Here is a 26053-nt window from a genome sequence, read left to right on the forward strand (position 1 = left end):
GATGCAATTTCATCACCTCTTACAGAAAAATGGCTGTTTTTGCAGGGTGTTGAAAATGCCATTTTGCATGGGATTTCGGTGTCCGACTCGCTGGAGTACGTAAGCGTAAGAAGCAAAATTTTATTGACGCCCACAAGCCCTACTGGACAGTGCTCTTAATTCCAGATACATTTCAGCGGCAAAGCAGGTCATATGTCATGAAAACCGTGGCTCTAAGTGGCGACCATCGAAATAAATAACCCGGAAGTCACCAGAGTGCTACACCTTCGCGGACGCCTCTGTGTCACTGTCTACAAATACCCCAAATCCATAATGACTTGGCGAATGTCCAGGAAGAACCCAACTGGTCACTGAGAAAATTTGAACCAGTTGACATTAACGAAGTCGGCCGCCTGGTCGCTCGTAAATGTCAAGTAGACAGCGTGTACTCCAGTCACGGTGTTGAGGCCGGCTGAGATGCTCTTCCAGCTTTGCCAACCACCGGTGTTCGAGACGGCGAGGCTGCAAATCGGTGTGGAAGTTGGACTGTCCAGCGCAACATGGATCACGCCCTTGATACCACTGCTCGCACCGGAAGCGACCCTCACAGTAAACCTGGTAGCACCGTTGCCGCCAAAGTCAACCTGGCGAAAACCAAGCCAGTTACCATTGTGAATCCATCCGACGTTATCGCCGCCGCCAGTATCCGAGGTCTGCTCAACATTTGTCCCGTTTTTGGAAGTGTACGCCTCGGCTTGAATCTCCGAATATGCGCTACTCGATTGAAGGCACAGATGGACTGAAACCGACCGCCATTTCGGAGTATCGACGAATGTAGGGCTAATCATGACCCCAGTCACGTTGATAACACCCTTTTCGAAGATGTCGATCTTCTTATGGCCAATACTGGTGCCATTCGACACCAAGCTCCAGGGGACAGTAGACAGGTCGCCAGAATCCCCTGCGCTCACAACCTTCGCTTGGACTTGGTAGGAACGTATCACTTGACCATCCCTCTGATCCTCCATCAATACAATGCGGTCTATGGATGTCGGAGATTCGAACGATATAGAATAGGTGCCGTTGTTGTGCACTGTGTGTTTCGCCCCCGTATCGATGGGGTTGCCATAGCATGAGTTGATGAAATCGCCCAAGCGCTTGTAAAGTGCGGCGTGGTCATCGGGAATGAGGCCACGCTGATCGGGGGTGACGTCCAATTCCAGAACACAATTTCGTCCCACTGAATTGTGGTAGACGTCGACCATGTCTCGAAACGATCGCAATGACTGCCCCTTACCAAAGAACCAGCGCCTGCCAGCTTGCAGGGTGGTATCACACACTGCCGGACAGAAGTGGGGGCTAGAGCTGTCTCCATTGCGTTCCAGGCCACTATCACCAAATTAGTTGATTAATATGCATTGGAATAGCAAATGCACGTTCTCACCTCGACCAATTCTCTTCCGGCGCGTTTCCGTCCTCATTTCCTATCCATCGAGCTAGTTCGCCAAACATTAGTCTCTCCTACTAGGGCCGTCAAAGGATATCTCATACATACCAGGGTTTGCAATAACGCAACGGCCTTGTGCTGTGCATCCATTGAAACCAACCGCTTGAGACTGATGGGCTTCTAGGAGGCTCTTAATCCCCCCAATCTGACTGTCGAGATAACTCCCATCGAACCAGATCTATCCAGAGCACGGCGTGTTAATTAATGAGTGAGAATGAGATTATCAGGAAATCTTTACCTCCGTAAACTTCCCGTATTTAGTCCACAGCTCCGTCATCTGATCAATAGCAAGCTGATCGTACGCCTGTCTGTCAACGCTGACTTGTCCCGGCCCCACAGGTGTAGGGCCGAACTTATGGTCGTGTATATTCAGAAACTTATTGTTTGGCACACTGTAGTAAAGGCCAGGTCCAATGTTGCGCGCCCGTGCGGAGTCCACAAAACTCTTCACAATATCCATGCCATGGACAGGAGACTGCTCGACGGTGTAGTTGTAGGAAATAATCTGTTTGTTAGAAGTCTGAAATTTGACCTTGCTAGGCCACAACGTGAACCCGCAATTGTGTTTAGCGGTCAACGTGGCAAACTTTGCGCCTAGAGCAGCGATTGAGACCATCCACTGATCCGTATCAATCGAACTAGGATTGAAGACCGACGGCTCAGGGAGAGGCGAAGGGCAGGGTTCACTCCCCGTATACGTAGCCATTTCGAAGTGTATAAGGGCTCCGATCTCGTTGTCCTGGAAATCAAGCTGCTCCTTTGTGGGTAGTGCGATCTTAGTTTTACCGTCTGGAGCGACGCGATACCTCAGCGGTGTATCACGTCGAACGACAACAGGCGGGGTTGCCAAACAGCAAGCCACCAAGACGGTCACAGGTAGGAGTCTGAACAAACGCATTGTGATTCTCAAGCAAGGCCAAATCGTTAGGTATGACGATGAGACGAGAAGGCCAGCAAATGGAATCGACGATCCCATTTATAGGCCCAAGGTGACAAACTGCTGGTGCCACCTACAGATCGCAGGTTCGGCCAAGTTCCAATGAGTGTCTACCATGAAATTACGGTAGGATTGTATGGCACAGTCCTGCATCAAGACAGCTTTCTGTAATCTTTCATCTGGAGAGCGTCTGCTTCCGTCGGATCAATTCTGCTACTACTGAGGGTACCATATACAGCAGTACCCACGCATGGAATATACCCCGTTGATGTGTTGCGGGGAGGGGCCTCATGACCTGAATGGGGGATCCCAGGAGTGTATTCCATGGTCACGCGGGTAATTAGTACCACGAAGGCTTGCAGGCACAGATAGCCTGCCGGTCACAATGCCGTCTACGGGCAAGAATTACCCAATTCGGCCAGTGTCCCACGTCCATTAAGACCATTCCCAAGCCGGTACGTGACGCACAGTGTCGTAGAATGGTCGTGCCTCTTACATCGATGCAGCAAACAAATCAGACATAGGATAGTTCCGTCGGATCTACTTTTCGTGGCTCTTTATGTGACGTCCCAGGAGCCACCAGTTGTGTTCGTCATCGACTGGCACGGATGGTTTGGGGTCACAGTCCTTCACTACCCTGTCGTGGTACCTTCGTTGACGCTAGGGACAGAGCCAAGTAAAGTCGGATGAGCAACGTAGCGGATCCGGGGAAGTGTGGGGAATCGGTGGCTGGGTCACTGTAGCGCTGGCCTTGGCGGCGTTTTAAGACGAAGGTAGGGACGTCGGCCCGTCTTGTGAGGGCCAAATCCAGGATTAGGCTCGTAGCCTGGGTGGCCATGATGTTAGGGACCGTGGTATTGTCGACGCGATTTTACCGTCGACAAACAGAGAGCAATGCCCAGGGGCTCAACTTATTGGGAACTTTCCTGTGAGATCACAATTGGCGGAACAGTGAAGAGCTTCATGTGCGCAGATAATATGCATAGTGTTGCTAATTAGACGCAGCTAAACTAGAGACGAACGAAAGAGCCATTATGGGCCTCGGACACATGTGTGAGAACCTCGATATATTCCTGAATCCAGAGACCGGGTTAAGACAATCATGAACATGACACGGTGTGAACTAGATCATGGTTGACTATAGTTGTCGGATAATGGTGCCTCTGTTGATTGTAACACACAAGCAATTTTGCCACCTGAGTGGCGAGTGGCAACAGAAGTCGTCATACTGCTGCCTCAAGGCAGCAGTATTCCGAGAGTATTAAATATCTTGGAGTTCCGCTGTGTACTGTAAGGGAGAAAAAAAGGAGGACACAGAAGTCAATGAAAATTTGTGAGGAAAGCCTTTCCTGCCTATTGTACTATGTTATCGTACTATTATGTCTACTATCGTACTATTATCTTTACTTCAAAGTATACTACGAAGTATAGTTTTTCGAGGCGAAGTACGATAGTAACTTTACTATCGTACTTTTGAAGGAAAATCCTGCGTTTTAATTGGCTGCAGGAATCTTATCTTTTGTACAAGACTTGCAAAACTTTTTCTCCCCTCTGCGACGGCAAGCAGCCGATACTGATTGATCAAAAGTCTATCGCCTATCACATTTGTCATACTTGTTTAGCATGAATTGCTCTCAGTTTACGATCAACACTCTGGACACTCAACCAATTGCTCCTCCTTCGAGTACTCTGTCTTCAAGTGCTGGTCCTTCTCGAAGTAGTGATGATGCTACTTCTGCTTCCATTCTTTTGCTTGATTTCGATATCACTCCATTCTTTCGTAAGATTTATCCAGAGCCGCCTAAATTAGGCCCTTCAGGCAAACGGAAAGCTACAGGGAATGCTGTTTATCGATGCCTCCATTGCCCTGCAGATACGCCATGGGAAAGCAAACAGAAATCTAACGCTCGCAATCACGCTCGGAAGGTGCATTCCAGCATCGTTATAAACTCCCGTAGTAACCTCGGTGTGGATTCGAATTCCGATGGCGTCGAACAGCCTTTCCAGAAGCCACGGATTGACCACTTTTACGCCCTTCAAGCCTCCGAATCATCTCTCCGCCGCGCATTTGATCGACGGCGATATATCCAGGCCTGGGTCGGCCTCCTAACTAGGAGGCGCCTTCCATTTTCTGCAGTTACCTGGGATGAGATGTCGGAATTAGTACTAGCGAGTAACCCGGCGGTGGAGGATTTATTGCTCACATCTCGGCATGCTGCGATGCGGCATATATCTGCTAATTTCGATCTGTATCGAACCAGGCTTCGAAGTTTACTTGAAAGCTCTATCTCACTCGTGCACATCTCATCTGACCTTTGGACTAGTCCCCACAGGCATGGTATTCTGGCCCTCTGTGCCAGATGGATTGATGCAGATTTGAAGCCTCGACGCGCGCTGCTAGGGATGCCGGAGTGTAAATTCAGCCATAGTGGAGAGCATCAAGCAGAGCTCATGCTTGAGGTGCTTGAGATCTACGGTCTTTCTAGAAGGTTAGGATATCATACCAGTGATAATGCTACATCAAATGATACATGTCTGCAACACCTTTCGCGGCTTCTAAAGGAAAAGCATGGCGTAAGATTGTGTCCCATCCCTTAATTCTCAAGCTAAGGACTAAATACATCATACGTTAGGGCGATTTCAATCCCAAACTGCGTCGTATCCGTTGTGTTGCGCATATTCTCAATCTCTCCCTTCAGGCGTTCCTTCTAGCCTCTTCAAAAGAAGCCCTGATCGCAGCCCTTGAAGCCGCCGATGATACGACAGGTGATGCGATGTATGAGCAGTTCTACGAAGCACTAAATACAGCTGCGGAGAGGGAATCTAGCCAATTAACTGGGCGGAAGCGCCTTGCGAAGAGAGGTAGATCATCTGATCCAAACTACCAGCGACTAGCCAACTTCTCTGGATGGCGTCAGATCTCTGCTCTAAGGAAAATACATCACCTTGCTGTGTGGCTGCGAACTTCATCAATTCACTCTGATCAGTGGGATATGAGAGTAGGCCTGCGCCTCGGCATTGACAACGATACCAGGTGGAACTCCTGGTATAAGCTACTATCCAATGCGCTACGGAAGAAGGCTGAAATACGGCAGTTCTTTCTCGATTTTGAGAGAGAACTTGGTGATAATATACTGACTATATCTGACTGGGAATTTATTGAGAGGACACAACAATTTCTTCAGCCATTTGCGGCCGCAACGTTGCTGGGAGAAGGGGCAGGATCAAATCTCTCCCATACTTTGATGATCATGGATGCCTTACTGCACCATTACGAGAAGGCAAAGGTAAGGGAGTCTTATTTTCATTTTCTGCAATGTACTCAGGGAAGTAACGCTATATATTTAGAAAATTTACAGCGCAGAAGCAACTTACGATCCGCACCTTCTTCATTGTGTTGGCATGGGTTGGTTCGTTCTCAACAAATACTACACTTTAACCGACGAAACTCCTGCATACGCTGCTGCCCTCCTCCTTGATCCTTCAAAAAGGCTCAAGTACATACAGCACAACTGGGATATCGGATGGATTGACAGTGTTGTTGAAAAGACCCGTATGTTCTGGGAGGAGAATTATAAAAATGCTGGACCTGTAGGTGGTACTAGTCTATCAGCAAAAGATGAATCACCATACTCTCGGCGGCCGAGGAATGATTTAGACGCTCTATTTGATGAGATTACTGTATGGGAAGAAAGTAATCCTGATGTGGATGACTTTGATACATTTGTCAAAAGTCCTCCGATTAGGATTACTTGCTCTCCTCTTCTCTGGTGGCTTAATCCTGAGCGGATTAAGGCGTATCCACGCCTTTCTCGGATGGCTATTGATATACTCTCGATCCCACCTGAATCAACAGATCCAGAATCAGCATTCTCCGGCGGAAGACGTACTCTCAGCTGGGATAGAGAAAGCATGTTATGTGAGAACGTGGAGAAGGTCGAGTGTATCGGCAACTGGATACGGTCGGGCTTAATTACACTTTCAATTGAGGGTGGAAATGGAATTATAGTCGATACAGCTATTGATGTAGATGTAGATAGAGAGGTTGATGATGAGCTAGACTGACTATGCATCTATTTGGCATCTATTTGGAGAGAAAATGATGAGGTTTGTTTTGAAGTAATTTTACTGCTAGCTCAGTAACTTTACTATGCTACTATCATACTATATGAATATTATCTTTACTATCGTACTATCGTACTACGAAGTATAGTTTCTGGCGTAAAATCGATATTATACTTTTTTGCCTAAGTATACTTACTATTCATATAGACAGGTATGAGGAAAGCTTAGTTAACGATGAGTCTCATAACGTGACAATAGTTCGTCCACAGAGTATAGCAATCAGAGCCCTTCTTCGCAAAGCCTTTGATGCACTATGTGGCTGTCTCACATCAGAATTCGACCTCATGCTAGTGGTCTGGTGATTCTGGTTCCCCCGAAGTCAGCAATCAACCTGTGAGAGGCTGAGCCGCTGTTTATTCAACATAAGGGTGCCGTACAATTGTCTATCTAAAGCTAAGGAAGAAAAGGAGAAAGCAAGCTCGAGGCGAGCCTCGAGCTCGCGACCATATGGCTGCTGCGTGGCAGCTTAGGCGAAATGAAGTAATTTACACATGAGTCGGACTGGTCCGGCACCGAAGCTCCGGGCCCGGCAGAGCCGGGTCCACAGCATCGGGCGTAGCCCGTGACACAACCCAGGGGAATGTTTCCTTTAGTCACCGACGAAGTGTTTGGAGGCGGGCCAGGGTATATGTACCGGAACGAGACTAAAGCAACAACTGACCTCCCTGCATGCTTTAGCTTTCCGAGTTCCCGGTGGGGACTCACCACGCCCGACCCTGGCGCAGTCCCCTTTCCCCAGATCAAAGCTTTCATCGCTGGAACAGGCGGGGTGCGGGGGTCCAAGAAAATCCAAGGTGGGGCTATGCCGTGACTGAACTAAGCTAACCGAGGGTTCGAAACGGCTTAACCTTTTGAATTCTTGGCGGCGGATGTCCGTCCCTATTGCACCTCGTCACCGTTTTCAGCATCAACGAAAGCATGGGGTCTGCTGATCTTGGCCAACCGAGACTTGACCCGCAAGATCGCGCTCAAGCAAATTCGTTTTTGGCCCGTCTGCTAAAACAGCCACAAGACATTCCGTTGGGAATATTAGCCGGGATTCAAAAGCCGGGGCTCAAGTGAACTAGTGGGGAATCAAATTGACTTTGCGGCCAAGACAACACCAAGCTTCGCAAATATCATAGCTTCTTAGCTCTCCGTTCCCCCACAGCGCTAACGGTCAACACGTAGTCGCTTGCGGCTATTGAATGGCAGGCGGAGATTGGCCCGTTTCGTTAAATGGCCAAACACGTCCGTGGCGGCAATACAAAGCAGCATCATGCAGCCACATACGTAAGCAAAACAGCCATCATAGACTTGCACTGTGGTGGGGACAATTGGCCGGGGTCGCTTTCCGCTAGTATTGGACGGGCAGCTTGACCGGCGTCCGAGTCTTCTACATTCTGCACTTGTCACACGATATAAGTGGTATACTTGCTCAGCAAGGAGAGCTTATGACGCCACTGCGGCCGGTCAATGACCGCATGCGCGCCAATAAGTCTGGTGCGTCCTTGGTCGCCGCGAGTTGGCTATAAACCGCTATACACTATTTTTGGTCTAGTGGTAAATCAAGTGCGCGCAGGGCACTTGGTTGTGGAGAGTACAACCGGGCAATCATCTTGCGGATGTGGCAAATCACTCAGGGCTACTCCTAGCCAGATTTACAAAGGGTTTAATTTCCCCATCGAACCTTTGCAGCTGCTCGAGATGTCGAGGCGGCGTTGAGCCGTTTCCTGCTGGCGATTGAGCCGACGGAAGTTCTGCATGAGAAAAGTTCTGATGCGCAAGCCAAACGGAAGCTTTTAACTTGGATTTAGCCAGAAGCGACGTGGCTGTTTGGTATGTATTAACCGGCAAGGAAAGCGTTTCTTGAATTGATCCTGTCGCTCCCAAGCTCAATACTGCCCGCCTAGTGTTGGTCCCATAGCCGTCACTGGCGCGACTATGAACAAATTGACGGTTCTGCGGGCCCAAGCCTTGACAGGCTGACGCTAGCGACCGCCACGATGTGTTGCAATTACCGCCAGCTTGGTTGCAGGTTCCTTGTGATATGTCGATTCAGGCTATCAGCTACTTACCGCTCTCGCTCAGTCGCCCACCCCGGTTCCCCGCACATCCGGATCTCCATCACAACGCGTGGCTGGTCCGCTTAATCTTGCAGCGCTCCAACCCCTGAGTTTTCTGACATCAGACCCATAACCCCAGATAATACCCCAGGTTCAGCAGCCTCTGGAACTTAAACTGTGATATATGTAACGCCAGCACAAACGAGCTCCATCTAGGCGGTTGCCGTAAGCAGGCTTGCTCGGCGGTATAATTGAACTTCGAACTGTCCACCTTAGGGTTACAAAACGCCCGGCCATGGCCACCCTGGAAACAACGTACGATAACGGATACCAAACCTGAGCCAGGCAGGGTGCACATCCACGGTTGCGCCCCGATCCGGAATCCTGGTGACTTGTCCTTTATCGGCGTAAGATCATGCTCATTGGCGGCTTTCACTACTACCTTACCCAGTGACCCACTTGCTCCACTGCTGCTTGGATCCCGCAGAACCGGTTGGCGGATCATGAAACCTAACAGCGATCCCGTTGTTCGCCGTTGTTCGCCATGGTGCTGCAAAAGCTTTGACATGTCTATTGGGCCGATCCTGATTGCTGTGCGTTGTATGGGGACATTCGGGTTCGACCTGGCCGAAACCTCCATTATCATAGGACAACAGGCAAATGAATCCATGACCTACACAATTCTGGAGGAATGGGCTCCAAGTGTGCGTAATCTACGATGGGCTCCACGAGGGTCACCTGACTGCCCCACAATCGGTCACCTTTTCTAGCAATTGAAAACAACGCCGAATCAGCGGCATTTGCATGTCAAACTGACTGGTGTGCTCAGGACGATCGATCAGTAGAATTCCCGCATTCGAGTCGGGAAAGAATCTATGGTGCGGGCTGCAACGGCGTGCCGAGTCTGTCGGTAAGTGGACTGTTCAATGTACTCTTTGGCTTTTTCGTCTGAGGCTGTTTCCAGGTCCCGCAAACAGAAATGTCGAACGACACGGAGGATAGCCACAGAGTCTTGCGACTTCTGTCAGTTTCATAATATTTCCTGCTCTCTGGGGCTCTCAGCTGGTGAGGCCATTTCAAAGCACAACCAGACAATTCGGGATGACTCCCCGGTACGTGCGAGTTTCGAGGTCAAGCTCCTACCTACGCACGACATGCGGGACTATCAGCTCCCACCAGCCGATGTGTGCCGGGATCTTATCAGCGTGTATTTCGATACCTTGGATCACACTGAAGCGTCACTCTTCCACCACCAATCCTTCTTGCAAGCTTTCGACAAAGAAGAAGTCCCACTTGTTACACTACTCGCTTTGTTCGCTCTTGCAGCTAGGTAAGTCAACTGGACGGACTACTATGCGGGCAAGGTAACCATATCGTCACAGGTTTTCTGACCATTCCTATTTTCAAAACTGTCACCGATGGGCCCGTGGCCTCAAATGGAGACAGGAAGCAAAGACCCTTTTCAATTTACAAGTCATGAACGTCTCATTATCTACGTTGCAATGCTGCCGTCTTCTGTCCTCTCTTGCAGCGGCTGAGGGCGACAGCGATACCGTCTCGATCTGCAATGGACTCTCTACGTGTGTAGCGTCTTTACTTGATCTTCCACGGAATCTGAGCAAGCAGCCTCTGCGGCGGGAGATCGAGCTCAGAGGTTAGTTAAAGCCACACCACATAACATTGAGCTGATCAGATTTAGTATTGGCTACCGTGTACATGACGGATGTCTGGGTCTCTTCAGGACGAAATGTGAAGAGATCATCCCACTTCGACGAGACGCTTCCGTGGCCAATTGGCGAAGTCGCTTTCCGAAACTTGACAGAAGACAATGTCGAAGATGGAATAACTACAGGCGATGTCCTCTCCCGCAGGTCATGCATGTGGTCGCAAATGATCCCGCTGACCAATATATTTGGTCAGATCAATGACCTGAATCACGACATGGATTGCTGTGAGGGCGATGAAGCCAGTTACCTAGCCAAAATTGGTGCGATATCGCTGGACCTTGCGTATTGGCAGCGGAATCTCCCAGACAGGCTCCAGGACGACACTCAAAACCTGGCTTACTTTGCCAGCATAAATCTAGGGCATGTTTTTGTGGCACTCCATGTCGGCTTTCACTATCACCACGTCCTCCTATACTACCGTTTCCTTCATTCCCAAAGCAGACAAGCTATGCCCGAGAGCCAACTGGAGTATTCACTTCGATGCAAAACCCATGCGGTTGCAATCACGAATTTGATTTGGTCCAGCTGCCGGGACTTCAACGTCAACTGTACCTGGCTGATGGTCAGTCATGTCTTGGTGATCTCATCGTCAGTACATCTGCATACATTCTTGTTAAACCCCAGTGGTGAGGCTGTGTCTGAAGCCAGAAGCTTGCTGGAGCGCAATTTTCAACTTCTCACGAAGCTGCGTTGTTACTGGCCATGGTTAGACCAAGCGATGAGTCGGCTAAAGGCGTTCCAAGAAGCATGCCTACGCGCACGAGAAATTTCGGATGTTTTCAAAATGAATAGTTGGCTGCGACATTTCCTCCATGCATACGACAAGGCTGTTGCGAATGACGATACCAACGCACCATGCCCGTCGCCACATCTCTTCACACTTGACAACTTGGCTTGCTTTCCCAGTTCCTGAGCATTTTCTTTGCGTCCGCTTCATGTACAAGGGACATGTACGACGTTGTCATGACTCAAGCGATTGTTTAAGGATATCACATCGCTCAGAGAGCATTATGCCTCCCGCATACGAAGGGTCATTGCACCTCGCACACACTTCTGCGTAGTCCACTGGATATCTTTCTATCTGTATATTGCTCTTCAGGAGCCACTATCTGACCAAATGCGGACTGTATCATGTTGGTGTGGCAGCTTTGAGCTGACTGTCCCAACATTCTTCAACAGTGGTCTCCTCGGACAGGTATGCTAGCAGCTTCCCCCAGCACCTCCCGCAGGGACCGACAGCCCGCAGTTCATTAAACACAATATGCTTCGTCTCTCAGGACCCTTGAGCGAGTGTACAAACTCTCCAACCATTCCACCAAGGAAGGCCTTGATCTGTCACAACCGAAAGTTGTCACAGAAGGAGCTTTTAATTGATTCGGTCTGTGGTGGAGTGTCCTTGAGGCCACCCTCTACAACATAGGGAGTGCGGAGACCGGGGTTAAATATATACAGTATGTGGCAATAAGTATTTATCGACTTCCAACGTAGCGCTAGTTAACCCAATGAGACCAGCTGGCATTTTTAAGTTCGCAATTTACCTCATAAATAGTTACAGAGGTTTCTAAAAGAATAAAGCGCATCTACTATTAAATAAAGAAATAACATCCCTTTATTCTTACATCTTACCTTATTTTAGTTTACGGCGCTGTTGTAATACGATCCAGCACTCGGGATGAGGGGGATGCCTGGGGATCGATCCATGCTTCTCCCCACTAGCTTGACGTAAAAGAATGCCTGGGTGACATGAACCCTATTGAGCTAGACGTGGCTGGTCAATTCTCTGGCTTTCACAAACTTCCCAATTCAAATTTAGCCAGATGTTGATCGAAGATCCCTGCACGAAACCAACATCTGTCGTCAGCTGGACTGGAAAGTTATTCCCTCGGAAGGTATTATTGAACGTGGCGTTGAGATTTAGCACCTGGACCCGTGGCGCCGCCCACAAAAGGCGCTTCGGCATTGAACAAGCTTGGTTGGTAGGGTTTCACAGGGAAGACCCATATTGTCTGACCGCGCCGAGAGCCAGTTTGGCCGCATCAGAGTCGAATCTGTCAGGCAAGGCATACCACATCATGGAGGAATAAATGTGCAATTCTTACGACTACTTTTGGCAGTTATGAATTGCCACGGGTCATGATATTATGCGACGGTTGATATATGTTCCCCCTGATGCAAAAGAACCGGGATATGTCGAAGGCAAAACGCCCGGATATCGGGTTGGTTCCCCCATCCATATGCCCGACGGATAGGTGCTAATGTATCCCCAGATTTGTGTGTGTGTGTGTGTGTGTGTGTGTAGTCATTACGCCCGGTGGAAATGCTCCAATAGGGCAACTATAAACCTATTCCATATACATTGCGTAAGGTCATGTCTCTGCCTCATTCAAGCCCATAAAGTACTTCCTTCATTTGAAGCCATTCGTCATTTGTTGCCTTGTCGTCCTACGCTCCTCGTGGCTTAGTTTTATTACCCCTCGACTGGCTAGCTTGGAGCCGTTTCCCCAAGTGTTCAGAATCCTATCTACAGCATCTGAAGCAGCGCCAGTAATTAGCGACATGAGTTGCATAGGTCGTAGAGTATGCGTTTCTTGGTCGAATTGTTGGACCGCCCAGCGGCAGCACTAAGCAATTGTTGTTTGTATTGCTCTCGTGCCGGGCTTCAACTCTGGTTTGTCCAATGCCGATCCTCCTCCCAGACAGAACGATATGCTGCCTCGCTGCGTTTCCTTTCTCTATATCTCTCTTCCTTACATCACCACAGTCCCAAAGCACCCAAAGGGTGTCCCATCCCTCGACTCATATGTCCAAAGCTCGTAGGTTCGATTTCGCGGTCGTCAGTCGGGTGGGTTTCAAAGGGTACCATTGCACCTTGTGTTCGCCGTGTTCCATGAGCGCCGTAAGGTTCATCGTCTAGCCATCGTCTCGACCGATAATAGGCCACAGCGTAGTTCTCGCTCAGAGGTTCTTATCTGGTATCTGAGTCGATTATTGTCTGTCGCTCGATCTCTCGGATTTCGTTTGTTTTCCTTCAGTGATGCATCGATGACCGCATTCTCTCGCATCCGGCGCTTCCGTGATGCTTCATCGTGAGCGTTTGTCGCCGCGACACCGGTCCAGTTTCGATTCAACCCCTGCGTTGCGTCTCTGCTTTAGCTCTGGAAGTGAAAGTTTCCAGATTCCCAGGGGATACCACATGGAGGTAGCTGAGTCCGTCTTCATCCCCCAGAGTGTGTGTGTGTGTGTGTGTGTGTGTATTTTCCGTCCAGCGACTTTGGTCGCTCAGGTCCCCTATCGGGGCACAGGACGTGCCGAGCTAAACTATGTACTTGTCCCGCCACAGATGGGCTTCACGCAGCGCTTCTTGCAAGACCTCGCAGGTTGAGCCGCCAGGCTCAATCTCAGGAGGCGGCTTTCCTACCTCCTCCGCCGGTAGGTTTTCGACAAGCTCACAGTACAAGTGTCTATGGCTGTCCCTCCCGCGGCCGTCCTTCCACAGTTCATCCAGCATTTCATCGGCTCCCCTCAGAGGCTGCAATTGAGGTTTGGGAGGATTTGAAAGAAGAGCTTATGGTCCGGCTTGTGGAGTCAATGCCTCGCAGACTTGAAGCTGTCATCGCACACAACGGGTGGTATACAAAGTGTTGAATGCATCGATGGAATCGAGAGATTCGTACGAATGCAGAGCATATTGAATTCCAATAAAAGACCTAGTTTGGCCGAGAAATGCGGCATTTTTATGGTGCCACGAACATCGCGATTTTCGCGTTTGGTGGAGGGCACTGTATCTATCTAAAATGCGGGGTACATCAAGACAAATGGCGCGACCGTGTGTGGGGTCTGTGCGGTGATTTGATGTGCCATCCTAGCAATGCGTGTTTCCACTGCTTCGGCCCCCCGTAGTCATCATCCTGATCCTCCATCAACCCGCCCATTATCCTCGGCCCTGCCTAAGGAACCCCTGTTACCGTCGGCATTTATCAGGCTATCGGTCAACACTACTTAACATGACTACGGCACCGTCTTCGCCCGCATATTGCTGGCCAACTCCCGTCGTCATCCTCTACCTCACCGTTCAAAAACACTTCGTCAAAGGATTCACCGCAGGAGCTAGCAAAGGCTGACCACCAGAACTCCCTTCCTCTCCCTACCCCACAAAGGGAGGATCATCATGAAGCCCGTCCGAACAATCCTTGCTAAGACGGCCGCCCTGCAACTGCTCGGCACCGGTCTGGCAGCGATTCCCGCCACGCCGGCCCGAGCCGTCGGCGGCGCGGCCACAGACTGGATGCACAACGCCAAGTTCGGCGTGATGCAGCACTGGCTGGCCGAAGGGTGTCCCGGTTCGGACGGTTCGTGCGGCGACCCGGCGCCGACGGTCTCGAGCTGGAAATATGGAACCCCAGATTACCAGCCCAACGTCGTCTCTGTGAGCAACCACGAAGCTCCGAACTGGTATCGCGACGCCAAGTTCGGTATATTCATCCACTGGGGTGTATATGCCGTGCCGGCATACAAGAATGAGTGGTAAACTACCTGCCCTGACATTCTTCTTCCCAACTGACAATATAGGTACTGGCGGGAACAAGAAACCAAAAACTCGGATGTCTATAACCACCATCTGGCGACATGTGGTCAGAATGTTGTCTACGATGACTTCATCGCCAAATTTTACAGCCGCCAACTTTGACCCTAAGGCCTGGATGGACCTGATCAGCGATGCTGGCGCTCACGTGGGCTTAACTCGTGGCTGTATATGCCTCCTATCTAGCCGTTTCCCCTACTGGATGTTAGTATTCTGTGACAAAATGGAGAGAAATTGGACCTACCTGACGATAGAAAACCCACTTGATCCTTTCGCCTTGCCCACGCGCGATTGTGCTCTCAACACTAAAGATCCAACGCCTCCAATAGCTTGCGGGCTTACTTTTGTAAGTATTCGCAAATGTTAGGCGTGTTGCGGCATGCTCTGCAGTTAGAAGAGGTCTTCGAAGAGCCCGATTGTGCTGAATACCTTCTTTTTGAAGGAACCGACTAAGAGTCTTAGTTGACACAGTCAATCCAGCCTCTGTAATAATATCAGCCAGCTTAATGAATGGAAACCTTCCAATAGCTCGTATAATTGCCCTTTTATCTCTCTCTGTAAGCGTGGGTGGCCGTCCACCGCGAATGCCATTTTGGGCACTTTCCTGCTGCTTGTAGCGTTTAATGATGCCTGAAACGGACCCTAAGGGAACTCCCTCGCCGAAGGCGATGCCGCGCTGCGTTTCGCCTAATTTATACCTCATATAAATCCTCGTCCGCTTATGAGGACTATATTCAACTCTTGGGCTTTGCGGGGGCATTTTGGGGATTTAATGCGCGATTAGAGGAAGGAGGATTGTTGCGATGGTGGAGCGCGAATCGCGAAACGAGAAGGTGTGGGGTTTTTACATCGTCAATGTTCCCCCACTGCAGATAACCTCGTAGCATCGATGCCCGGGCGGCTGCAAGCGCTGATAGATGCACACGGGTTGTCCACAGAGTATTGATTCGTGCCAATAGAAGCTTCCAAGCCTTAGGAACCTAGTGCATTTTAATTGCAACAAAAATAATATAATTCGGCCGAGAAATCGGCCTTTTCAAAATGCATACTATATACCCAACTTTTGCCAGATGTGTGGTGGCTCTTCATTAAGCCGCAGTCACTGTAGAGTCAGAGTGGAAGCAATATCACCGCGACCGACCAATGTCCATCTCTTCGGCTTCACGTGAGACCATTCGAGAACGGCTCTGATCTGCCGCCACATGTACCCTCGACAATGTTGGCCGACTTCGCATACCGGTGTATTTTCATCGTTGCACTTGGGATAGTTGCCGAATACGAGCTTTGCCCTGGTGAAAGTCGTCAAGCGCGTCGTACTGGTCCGCTTCGAGCCTGCTCAGGTCCAATGGCTCCATAATAAATTCATAGTAGTCGGCCACTTCGTCACGATTGTCTGGCACAAGTAACGGCCATGCCGAGCTTTGATTCAGCATGTTCGTTGAGAAGGCGCAAGCGGCCTGCTTGGCCCAGCAAGATAAGTAAGCCAGTTCGCCATTATGGCTTCTAGAATCTTGCCCAATGTGTTTAGCAGGGCAATCGGTCTGTACGTCTTGGGTTGTGCATAATAGTCTTTGCCCTGCTTGCGGAAGACTACTGTGATGGCCTCCTTGAAGTGAGTGTTTGGGGCGGTAGTCAAGTTGAAGTCATGCGTTGAAGAGCTTGTAGAGGCTGGGGAGGAAGATGTCTAGTGTCCGGTGCAGAACGCCATTGATACCGTCAGCGCCAGGGGCTTTGTTCAGCTCTGCGCACTGCTTTCTCGATATCTGGCAGCGTAATGTCCGAGGTTTTTTTTTTCTATCACCCTTCCGAGTCTGAACCGCTCTAATGGCATATGGAAGGTCTTCCGGTATCAGAGCTGAAATCGTCCGAGGATTGTGGTTAGGTCAGACGAGGTTTAGTTGGTTGGCAAGTGACACCACCCACACCTTGCGTTCACTGATGTCTAATTACCCGTCGGGCCTGGCTTTTGGGATAAGTGTTAAACCCGCGGGCTCGGCATGGTAGCTACAAGGTCCATCGCACCGTCACCCACATAAAGCAGGGTACTCAGAGAACCGCCGGAGCTGTGTTTGGACAAATACACCAGGACAAGTGAACTATTTGTTGGCCCTGTGCGCAAATGATACGACAACCACTGTTATCCCTGTTAGCGTTGGAATATATTGCGTCTGTGTCGCATTCCACAGTCCTTGTACATGACGATGGGCGGTGGAGCGAGTGATGCCCGTGATCAGGGCTGTTTGCCAGTGGGCGATAGCCAGACAGGCTTATGTGTTTTGTGGATGGTTCTGCATTGGACAGCTTTCCGTTTTTGGTAATTTTGGAAAACCCGGTGTGCAGACCAGTGGATGAACGGTGAACAACTTTGACTAGGATTTAGGCAATACCCCTGCTTGGCTGGCTGGCAGTCCTACCTCAATATAAATAATTCTGCTGTAACATGGTCCTTGGGGCGCTCTCTGCAAATCCAACTGATTGTTGTTCTGCCAGTATGTCGACTAAACCGATCACAGGGCTCTTTGTCCAAATTTTTGGTGGTATTCTTCTCTCTCCAGTTGCCTAAAGAACATCGCTGCTGACACAGTTGAATGTGTCACTGTTTCGGACCACAACAGCTTCCATCTTTGATCTAAGGCCCTGTCCAACGGCGACCATTATCTGCTTCGCTTGCCAAGCTCACCGCAATAAAGGACTTCGGTATTTCTGTTGACATAGGTGACGACTGGCCACAAGAGAGAACCGAGATATCTCATTCGATCCATGCTTCCAGGGAGCGCGTACCACGATTAAAGGGAGAAAGCTCTATTTCGAATTCATGGCGTTGCTTGACTCCCAGAACTTAGAGCAACCTCCCCATCCAGGTGACTTCCAAAAGGGTAGCGGTGGTGCGCCAGCGGACAACTCAGTCTCATTCGAGGTGAATGTACCTCCATCATGGACTGCAACGATGTCAAAATGCCCGTCAAGCTCAGAAGCCCTCTCCCTGTCACTTAGTTTAGAACGGACATCTCCCCGACCCAACTGCGTAAAAGGACAAACAAGGAGCTCCCAAATCTCAATGTCTAGGCAACTTACGTCTACCAACGATTTACACTTAGGTCCCTGTATTGGACCTCAAAACTCCGCCGCTGCTGCCATCCTCAACTTAACGACTCCAGGAGTTGAACCCACAAGAGTAATTGATGTACGGGAAATCTATCCCGATCTTGAGGGCATCCCTATCAAGGCAAAAACCGTTCAGAACCCCACGTTCGAGACCACTTTCAGTACTCTCAAACTGGTGGGCAGTCCAACTGCAAGCCATGAAAATGCTTTGAGAAACCATGCAAATAAGGAGCGGAAAGTCGGTTTGACAATCTCGGAGAAGTCCGACATTGACTGCCGTCGATACGGCAATGTTTCTCTACCTGGGGCCGAAGATCAGTCAAAAAGGGCCCCAGCTACAGATGAGTCCTATCATTTGATCATGCACGCTGGACATACACCTCGCCATTCTTTGTCTTCGTTCCCAGCAATGGCTGCTGCGGAAATCAACAGAGTCAGTGCCTGCAACCGAGGCAGCAGACCTGCAGCCTTTGCGTCGTCCGCATTGGAGCATAAACACGGGGACACGAGTTCAAATTGCCACTATAGCCGCAAGGCTCATGTTAGGGCTGGAGAACAGGTCTTTCTGGAAGACTTAAACTTTGCTGGGCATCCGGGGCCAGCCGATGATGCGCCAGTCCAGCGATCACCTACGATTGAGAACCTCCCTGAGCAGGATGAAATATTCTGGGCGGAATTGAGTCAAAGGCTGGAACGCATCAGTCTTGGGGAGCAGCCGCTGCCCAAGGTATTGCTGTCACTTGCATTTGAACTGTCAGAAACATCTTGGTATGATTTCGGTGGCGTCTCGTCTCTTGTTCCTGAATCCTGCAACAATGAGGGTGGCATAACAGCACCAGGGAATATTTGCCTACCTTGATCTCGTGGACAACTCGCAGATTTTGGATAATAGGTTGAAAACTATTCAGAACTGGCGGTAGTTCACGGCACCCTACGCCGCGAGACGCCTCTACTGCCCGTAACGAGCTGAGCCCGACCAAAGGTGGCTCGGCTTTGCGCTCTCGCCTTACCTTAATTATGTCCCTGCCTGGCCGGGGCCCTCCGGCAAGCGATATTGTCAATGACCATTTCTTACGCTCCCGAGCTCTCCTGTTCTTGTTCTGTTTTCTCTTTCTTCTTTAGCTTTGAGATACTCGTAGTAGTCGCCTAGCCAGTTGTCAATATACTCGCTTGGACCGTTACAAAAGTGGCACCGCGAATGCCCAGACTGCGTTCCTTTTACCGAGGATCGTCAGTGCAGCGACTGCAGTCAATTCCGCCGCCTACGATTGGTATTTCCTTGCACCCTTGAATTCTGAAACTCTTCATCTTGGACCCCGCAGGGCTGGTTTGTTCTTTCTGTCATGTCAAGATCAGGTCGCTCATTCAAAGCAAGCACAATATGCTATTGTCAAATAAATGCTGCCTCAGTCAAGCAAACATGCGAGTGTGGCAAAGTGGCAATAGGAAATCGTAATACTGCTGCGTAAGCAACAGTATTCCAATAAGTATATAATTTCGTATGATTCCACTCTTTTAGATAGAAAATCAAGAGTCTCTCGTTGCCCGATTCACAGGGGATCTTCTGCCCGATCGTCGTCCAGTTATGCAAACGAGTCGTGAAGTGTGACAGGACCCATACGCTATGATTCACGTTGTAATTAGTTGAATTCAGTCTGACAGCTCTAGGGGAGTGTTGACTTGATATGACTGAGGCATCAAGATGTTGTTTAGGCAACAGGAGCTGTAAGTGTTTCGACCAGCAGCTTTTGTGCCGGTCTCTGAGGACGGATGGCGTCATCCTCCATTGGTTTTGCAAAGCCAATCCCTTGCAGCTGACGTTCAATATCGTCCACGGCCTGTTCGTCTGTCCAGTCATCTCGAATCTTCTGTTTGAGTTCCCTTTTTAGCTTCTGCTTTAACGATCGCAACTCGCGGTGGGTCTTTTTGTGCTGTTCAGAACCTCGGTGCGATTTCCGCAACTGGACTGTAAGCCGTCGAACACGGTGATCTGATGCGACAGACGCCGTTTGTTCAGCTGTGAGGCCTGTCGGTCGCCGTTTGCTCATCGAGTGGCCAATGCTGCAAGCCTGATCAATGAGTGCTTGCTGTGGCTTCTGCCGACGGATAATGGCCCATGAGTAAGCCCGCACCAGTGCTGTAAACGATCCTGGATCGTTAAGCCTTAACGATTTCGATATCGATATCGATATCGTTAGCTATCGATCTCAGATTTATCGATATCGATATCGTTAAGGTTTGAGAATCCTCACGTAAGCATGAAGCTGATCATTGCCCACATAAGATTAGAAGCCTTGTGTATGTAAGTTCTAAGTGAATTAGTATAAAATCTGTGTAACGGGCTGAGCCGTTGATATGCACTCGGCTGATGCCAATGCTCATAACGCCACCAAATGAAGGTCTCACAGTCTGCCCCTGAGCATCGACAACCTTATGTAACCTTAACTAAGTAGCCAGCTCCTCGAGAGCTTCGAGTTTCTCTTCTCTGCAATGCAATCAATTTTTTGGTTTTAACACACTTGTGGCTGAATAAGTCCCGTCCGTGCCCCTTACAATCTGCGCCTGAGTGGCTCTAAAGCACGCTTGTCTTCTGATTTCACGCACACTTCTCCTTTAATCTGTAAAAATAGTTAACTTCCTGCCTGAATGATGCCTGACAATACCGATCATGTCGTTGACGTCGCCGACGATGGCTTTGAGGTTGAGAGCGCGCTCTTACCGTTTGATAGCGACCAGATATCAAATCTACGACCCTCTGACTCAGCTTCGCAAGTATCTAAGGTTACTTCTACGAGCACTACTTCCTCCTCCTCTTCTAAGCGTAAGCGTACGCTTCGGTCGGATGTCTGGGTATATTGTAGAGAGGGTAGGGAGGAGGACGGCGAATTAATTCAGCATAAGACAGGTCGCTATTACTACTGTAAGCTCTGCTCAGCGGGGTATACTAACTCAGAAGCTGCTTGGAGCCATCTGAAGTCAGCGTATGGTATTGTGAAGCCGGAGGAAGCGTCCAAGAGAGCAACCACGGCTGCTAATAGCCCTTTAAAGCGAAGTTTTGCAGCTACGGCTTTAAAGATGGCTGCTCAGAAGGAGCGAGTGGCCCAGGCGACAATGGGCGATATTATTAACCAAGAGCGTTTTAATGAAGCCTTGGTGCGGTTGATTGTAATGCGTAATCTACCTATCAGCGCCGTTGAATGGCCAGAGTTGGAAGATCTGCTTAAAGCTACAAACCCAGCCGTAGACGGTCAGGTACTTCAATCGCGCGGAACTCTTCCAAAGCTTATAGAGAAGTCATTTGATACTCACCGCCAGATCCTCAAGACAAAGCTACAACGCTGCCCCTATAAGATCCACCTTGCTGTTGATTGTTGGTCGTCGCCAAACCGCAAAAGCCTTATGGCTATCTGTGCGCAGTTTGTTGATGATGGAAAACTCCAGAAGGCGTTGATCGCACTGCCTGAGTTACAATCTCATACTGGCAAAGAGACAGCCAGCGCTATTATTCGAACTCTTAACTCTTATGAGATCTTACACCTACTAGGCTATATTGTCAGCGATAATGCCTCCGGAAATGATAAGATGATGAGGTTTGTGGAAGAATCAAGAGGCGGAGCTTATAAGGCAGAACACTATCGAATATGGTGCTTTGGCCATATTCTTAACCTCGCTGCTCAAGCCTTCCTTTTTGCAAAGGACAAGTCGGCAGTTAAATGTCGGACTCAGAGAACTGGCCGCTGTCATGTCCTTGCCTCTTTACCTCATCCTCATCTGGAAGCCCAATCAGCTGCGGTCGATCTTGACTCGCATGATGCGAGTCGCATCTACCTTCCGTGGTTAGCGCAAACAAACTACTGCGAGCACAGCGGAAGGATATCTTCTCCAGGACCCTCCGAACCTTTAAAGACGCCGAGTTGGGATATTGCGGGAGTCGGTGACACAATCTCCCCTGCACGACGTCGTGAACGGTGGTCGCGTTGAATAGCGGCCTGCTTTGCCCTCGCCCCAGTGTTAGAGACGTCATCTTGTGAGTGCTTCCCACCCTTATGAAACCTAGATGCTAGGTAAGAGTAATCTTTGTCGGCTATGCTGATGCTTCGCACAGTAAATGGATTAGAATCTGAGGCGATCGGATGGGTCGTTGGCTGTACGATGGGAGAGGGAGCAAGAGTGCGGAAGAGGCGCGAGCTCTGTTGGGTTGATGGAATTGGCGTCCCAAGCACTACCTGGGGCTGGCTATTTGGCTCTCCGAATAACCTCCTAGTTGTGTGAAGCTGCCGTAGCTTCTCTGGCGATGTGGGCTGGGTTCCGGATCTCTCGTTGCAAGGCGATAAACCAGCATCCCCGTCAGTTCTCTTTGGAGCAGGTCTCTCGGCCAAGGAAGGACGGGCGCCGAGGTTCCTCAACGTCAGGGTCGCGCCTCTGGATCTGGAGTTCTTCATTTAGTCAGCGTTGAATGGCCTCGCGGCGTGAAGACAGAGCTGACATGAGAATTGCACTGACTACGACAGGCTAGGCAGTTCTTGGTCTTCCTAGCAGATTTCCGTTTGCTGACGAAGTCACCCGCCGGTTTCTCCTCCTCACAGCGGGCACAGACGATGGAAATCAAGTCCATCATGAAGCCCTTGAGGAGCAGACTTTGGACTCAGAGCTTAGCGAACCAAGCATCAAGACGCGTTGCTTCAACGAAGTTTCCACGTGAAGGCGACGCGCAAGTAAACAAACCAGGGTTGATACGGGCTAACGTAATCCACCACCGAGCTAGCCAAACCACCGAGTTAGCCACTCAATCATATGCACGTTACTTCTGTCACGTTATGAGACTCATCGTTAACTAAGCTTTCCTCACAAATTTTCATTAACTTCTGTCTCTCCCTTCTTTTTTCTTTACAGTACACAGCGGAACTCCAAGATATTTAATACTCTTCGGAATACTGCTGCCTTGAGGCAGCAGTATGACGACTTCTGTTGCCACTCGCCACTCAGGTGGCAAAATTGCTTGTGTGTTACAATCAACAGAGGCACCATTATCCGACAACTTCAATCTAGAATATCTCAACAACCAAGAAAGCTTTTTATAAATTAGAAAGAAGGCTAGGATCTACGTTTCCTGGTGCAGCCATTCGACGTTTTGCACAAGTCTCAATTCGATGTCCTGGCTCCCGGCAGTGTCCGCAACGTCGTGGCCTCTGAGGAAGACCTTCAACACTTTGTTCAATTGCACCCTGATTCCGATGCTGCGCAGTGGTTTGAAGCCCGTCAGCGATTGATAACGTATTAGCGCCTTTAAGGACCTTCCTTCTTCGTTGTTTGCGCTTTGATAGCATCTTGTTTGCCTTCCGAAGCCTTGCCATCTCAACCTCCATGATTGAGGCCCCGTGCGCAATGAATTGGACACCTTTTTCTAGGCTTGTAAAGCTTTCCAAAAGCGATGTTGGGGAGCTATTTTGATGCCTTTGGATGCGCCGTCGTATGTACTCCGTTTGGGATCCTATTTCAGCAACGTTATGGGGTGTTTGTGACTCCCATTGCGACGTCTCTGGAAGTCGTGGCGTTGGGGTCCGTAATCGAATATCAAGCTTTGAAATAACCGCCTCTGGATCGAAGGGAACTAATCCTGCACCTCTAAAGGCTCCTTGGATATTACTTGGAGTGATTGCTTTATCGAACGCGGCCTGAAATGCAGGTAGAAAGTCCTCTTTTTCGACGTGATTAATGCGACACCGAATGAGGTCCTCAATCTCCTTGCCGTAGGCCCGCTTCAACGGCCCAAAACAGCCAACATCTAGAGGTTGTAGCAAATGGGATGAATGTGGAGGCATACAAAGAGTAATAATCTTGTGGTCCTTGCAAAATTCCAGAAACTCGAGAGTATTGTGGCTGTCATGGCCATCCATAACCAACAGCCGATAGGCGCCAGTTATGCGGCCTTCTGTAAAGCGATTGAAGTGTTTTAACCACTCAAATCCATGCTTAAGGGACGTCCAGCCCTTCTCGCTAACTGACAGGATCCAGTTAGGCCTATCCGCAATTGCGTCATGCCAGGTGTTATAGTGTTGAGCGCCTTTCAAAATGATAAAGGGTGGGATGGCCCATCCTTGCGCATTAGCAGCGACAATCGTTGTCACCCATTCTGTATTGCCTGGCTGCACCGTTTTTGGTGTTTGACGTCGTTCAGTACCTGTAATGACCATGCGTGTCCCGATCATGCCCATTCGAAAGCCAGCTTCGTCGAAGTTGTATGTATCTTCGTCGAGGATGCCGTATTTTGCCCTTATATTCTGCACAAGGTGAAACCACGCACTAATAGTCTCTGGGTCTTCATTAAGGGCTCTTTTGTAGTCGTAAGCTCGATTGACGCGTGTTTTGAGCTCCGGAACGCGTTGAATGAACCTTGAAGGCCAATTTTTCCCAACATTGGGCTGACCGCGATCGCCGAGTAGCTTGTTGGCGATATCTCGCAACATGTGGTAATTGAGTTGAAACCCGCGCTCATCAACATCAATGGCATGGTCTATTATCACCTTCTCTTCTGTGCTTGACAGCTTTTTCGAATTGGGGACACAATCACGTCGGGAAGGTATTCCATTACGGCGGTTGCGGAGCGTATCTTTGTTGACATTGAAGCTAGCTGCAGCAGCCCGATTTGATTGAAACTGACCTTGTTCAATAGCCAATTTAGCCATCTCAATTCTAGCCTCGTTTGAAGGCAATTGAACGTGTTGGCGTTGAGCCATTGCAAGAAATGTCCCATGGATGCTATTGTCGGGTGGAAGTGGCTAACTCGGTGGTTTGGCTAGCTCGGTGGTGGATTACGTTAAAGAAACCTAGTCCCACTTCTTTGCAACCGTTGTCCAGTTGTTGCACGTTCTGCGGCCGTCCATGCCTTGAGGAACGAAAGGTCTCTATGCTCTACCCTGTGAAGACTTTGCCTTGAGGAACGAAAGGTCTCTATGCTCTTGCTCTACCCTGTGAAGACTTTGCACGTGATCTTTGCCCTCTCGGCCAATCACATTTGGCCCTTTAGTGCTCCGAAATCTTGATGAGTCGCTATGGGTCCTCTCGCACTACTTCTTCCCCTTGCCGCAAGAAACTCGCGTTTTTTCCGGGTATATCCGGGTACTAGGGAGGCCGAGTCGCTAGAGTCGTCCATTCTTATACGCTTGGTCCCGCTGTATTTTAGCTTCGACCATATCGAGCACAGGCCCAGTGTCACGGGCTATGCCCGATGCTGTGGACCCGGCTCTGCCGGCCCGGAGCTTCGGCGCCGTGCAGACGGTCGGTTGTGTAATTGGATTAATTTCGCCTAAGTTGCCACTGCAACTTAACTGCGCAAGCTCGAGGCGGCCTCGAGCTTGCTCTTCTCCTTCTTTCTCCCTAGCTTTAGATAGACAATCATACGGCACCCTTATGTTGAACAAACAGCGGCGCAGCCCCTTACATATCTAAAGCTCAATCAATCTACTATCGCGGAACCTGTCGCATGACCGCTATGATGGAGCAGCAAACACAGTCCGGTGATAGTCCTACGTCCCAGCACCAGTGGATCGACCATCGTATTCATGAAGCGATCAATGCAAGCTTGGGGCCCTTGCAAGCCCAGTTGGCGGCGTTAACGCAGCATCTCGCCAACAGCACGACGGCGCCGCAACCTCAGGAAGGACTTCAACCACCGCTTCCAACGCGAACGCCAAGCGAGAGCTTGTTCGGCATCGATGCTGCGCAGCTTCCGCAACAGTCAAATGGGAGCCCTAACAAGAGGAAACCATTGCCAAACCCGCCAAAGTACAATGGCTCCCGGAAAGGTTATGCGGCCTGGGCAAGGCAGATGAGAGACAAGCTAGAACTCGATGCACACTATTATAACGGGAACCGAGACTTGTGGTATCTTATTAATTCGTGCCTAGAAGAAAAACCACAACAGGTCGTGGCCACGTTTTACGCGGCAGGTGGGCCAGGCGGCAATTTTGACCCCCACGAGTTAATGCGATACCTTGACCGCACGTATAAGGACAGTAATATCCAGTCACGAGCAGCGACCTCACT

General features: G+C 49.7%; 8 protein-coding genes across 8 annotated transcripts; 5 read left to right on the plus strand and 3 right to left on the minus strand.

The window, feature by feature from the left end:
• Positions 1-347: 347 nt before the first annotated feature.
• VFPPC_17021 (glycoside hydrolase family 29 protein) lies at positions 348-2384 on the minus strand (the record flags this gene model as incomplete). The annotated part of the gene is made up of 4 exons (XM_018294771.1): positions 348-1368; positions 1424-1475; positions 1535-1664; positions 1725-2384. The coding sequence occupies 4 exons, from the start codon at positions 2382-2384 to the stop codon at positions 348-350; spliced, it is 1863 nt and encodes a 620-aa protein (XP_018136392.1).
• A 1662-nt stretch (positions 2385-4046) lies between these two features.
• On the plus strand, positions 4047-6488 carry VFPPC_18427 (hypothetical protein; the record flags this gene model as incomplete). Its single annotated transcript, XM_018289958.1, has 3 exons — positions 4047-4997; positions 5057-5710; positions 5772-6488. The coding sequence occupies 3 exons, from the start codon at positions 4047-4049 to the stop codon at positions 6486-6488; spliced, it is 2322 nt and encodes a 773-aa protein (XP_018136393.1).
• A 2671-nt stretch (positions 6489-9159) lies between these two features.
• On the plus strand, positions 9160-11233 carry VFPPC_18428 (hypothetical protein; the record flags this gene model as incomplete). Its single annotated transcript, XM_022430039.1, has 5 exons — positions 9160-9297; positions 9423-9503; positions 9622-9923; positions 9976-10247; positions 10293-11233. The coding sequence occupies 5 exons, from the start codon at positions 9160-9162 to the stop codon at positions 11231-11233; spliced, it is 1734 nt and encodes a 577-aa protein (XP_022284816.1).
• A 3255-nt stretch (positions 11234-14488) lies between these two features.
• Positions 14489-14848, plus strand: VFPPC_17022 (alpha-L-fucosidase domain-containing protein; the record flags this gene model as incomplete). Its single annotated transcript, XM_018294772.1, has 1 exon — positions 14489-14848. One exon carries the CDS (start codon positions 14489-14491, stop codon positions 14846-14848), a length of 360 nt encoding a protein of 119 aa, XP_018136394.1.
• Positions 14849-17960: 3112 nt separating this feature from the next.
• On the plus strand, positions 17961-18866 carry VFPPC_11920 (hypothetical protein; the record flags this gene model as incomplete). Its single annotated transcript, XM_018289959.1, has 1 exon — positions 17961-18866. One exon carries the CDS (start codon positions 17961-17963, stop codon positions 18864-18866), a length of 906 nt encoding a protein of 301 aa, XP_018136395.1.
• Positions 18867-19716: 850 nt separating this feature from the next.
• Positions 19717-20267, minus strand: VFPPC_11921 (C2H2 finger domain-containing protein; the record flags this gene model as incomplete). Its single annotated transcript, XM_018289960.1, has 2 exons — positions 19717-20170; positions 20260-20267. 2 exons carry the CDS (start codon positions 20265-20267, stop codon positions 19717-19719), a joined length of 462 nt encoding a protein of 153 aa, XP_018136396.1.
• Positions 20268-20656: 389 nt separating this feature from the next.
• On the plus strand, positions 20657-21988 carry VFPPC_11922 (hypothetical protein; the record flags this gene model as incomplete). The annotated part of the gene is made up of 1 exon (XM_018289961.1): positions 20657-21988. One exon carries the CDS (start codon positions 20657-20659, stop codon positions 21986-21988), a length of 1332 nt encoding a protein of 443 aa, XP_018136397.1.
• A 1094-nt stretch (positions 21989-23082) lies between these two features.
• VFPPC_11923 (DDE superfamily endonuclease) lies at positions 23083-24744 on the minus strand (the record flags this gene model as incomplete). The annotated part of the gene is made up of 1 exon (XM_018289962.1): positions 23083-24744. One exon carries the CDS (start codon positions 24742-24744, stop codon positions 23083-23085), a length of 1662 nt encoding a protein of 553 aa, XP_018136398.1.
• Positions 24745-26053: the final 1309 nt, after the last annotated feature.

Source organism: Pochonia chlamydosporia, assembly GCF_001653235.2.
Source record: "Pochonia chlamydosporia 170 chromosome Unknown PCv3seq00030, whole genome shotgun sequence".
In the NCBI taxonomy this organism is placed as follows: Eukaryota; Fungi; Ascomycota; class Sordariomycetes; order Hypocreales; family Clavicipitaceae; genus Pochonia; species Pochonia chlamydosporia.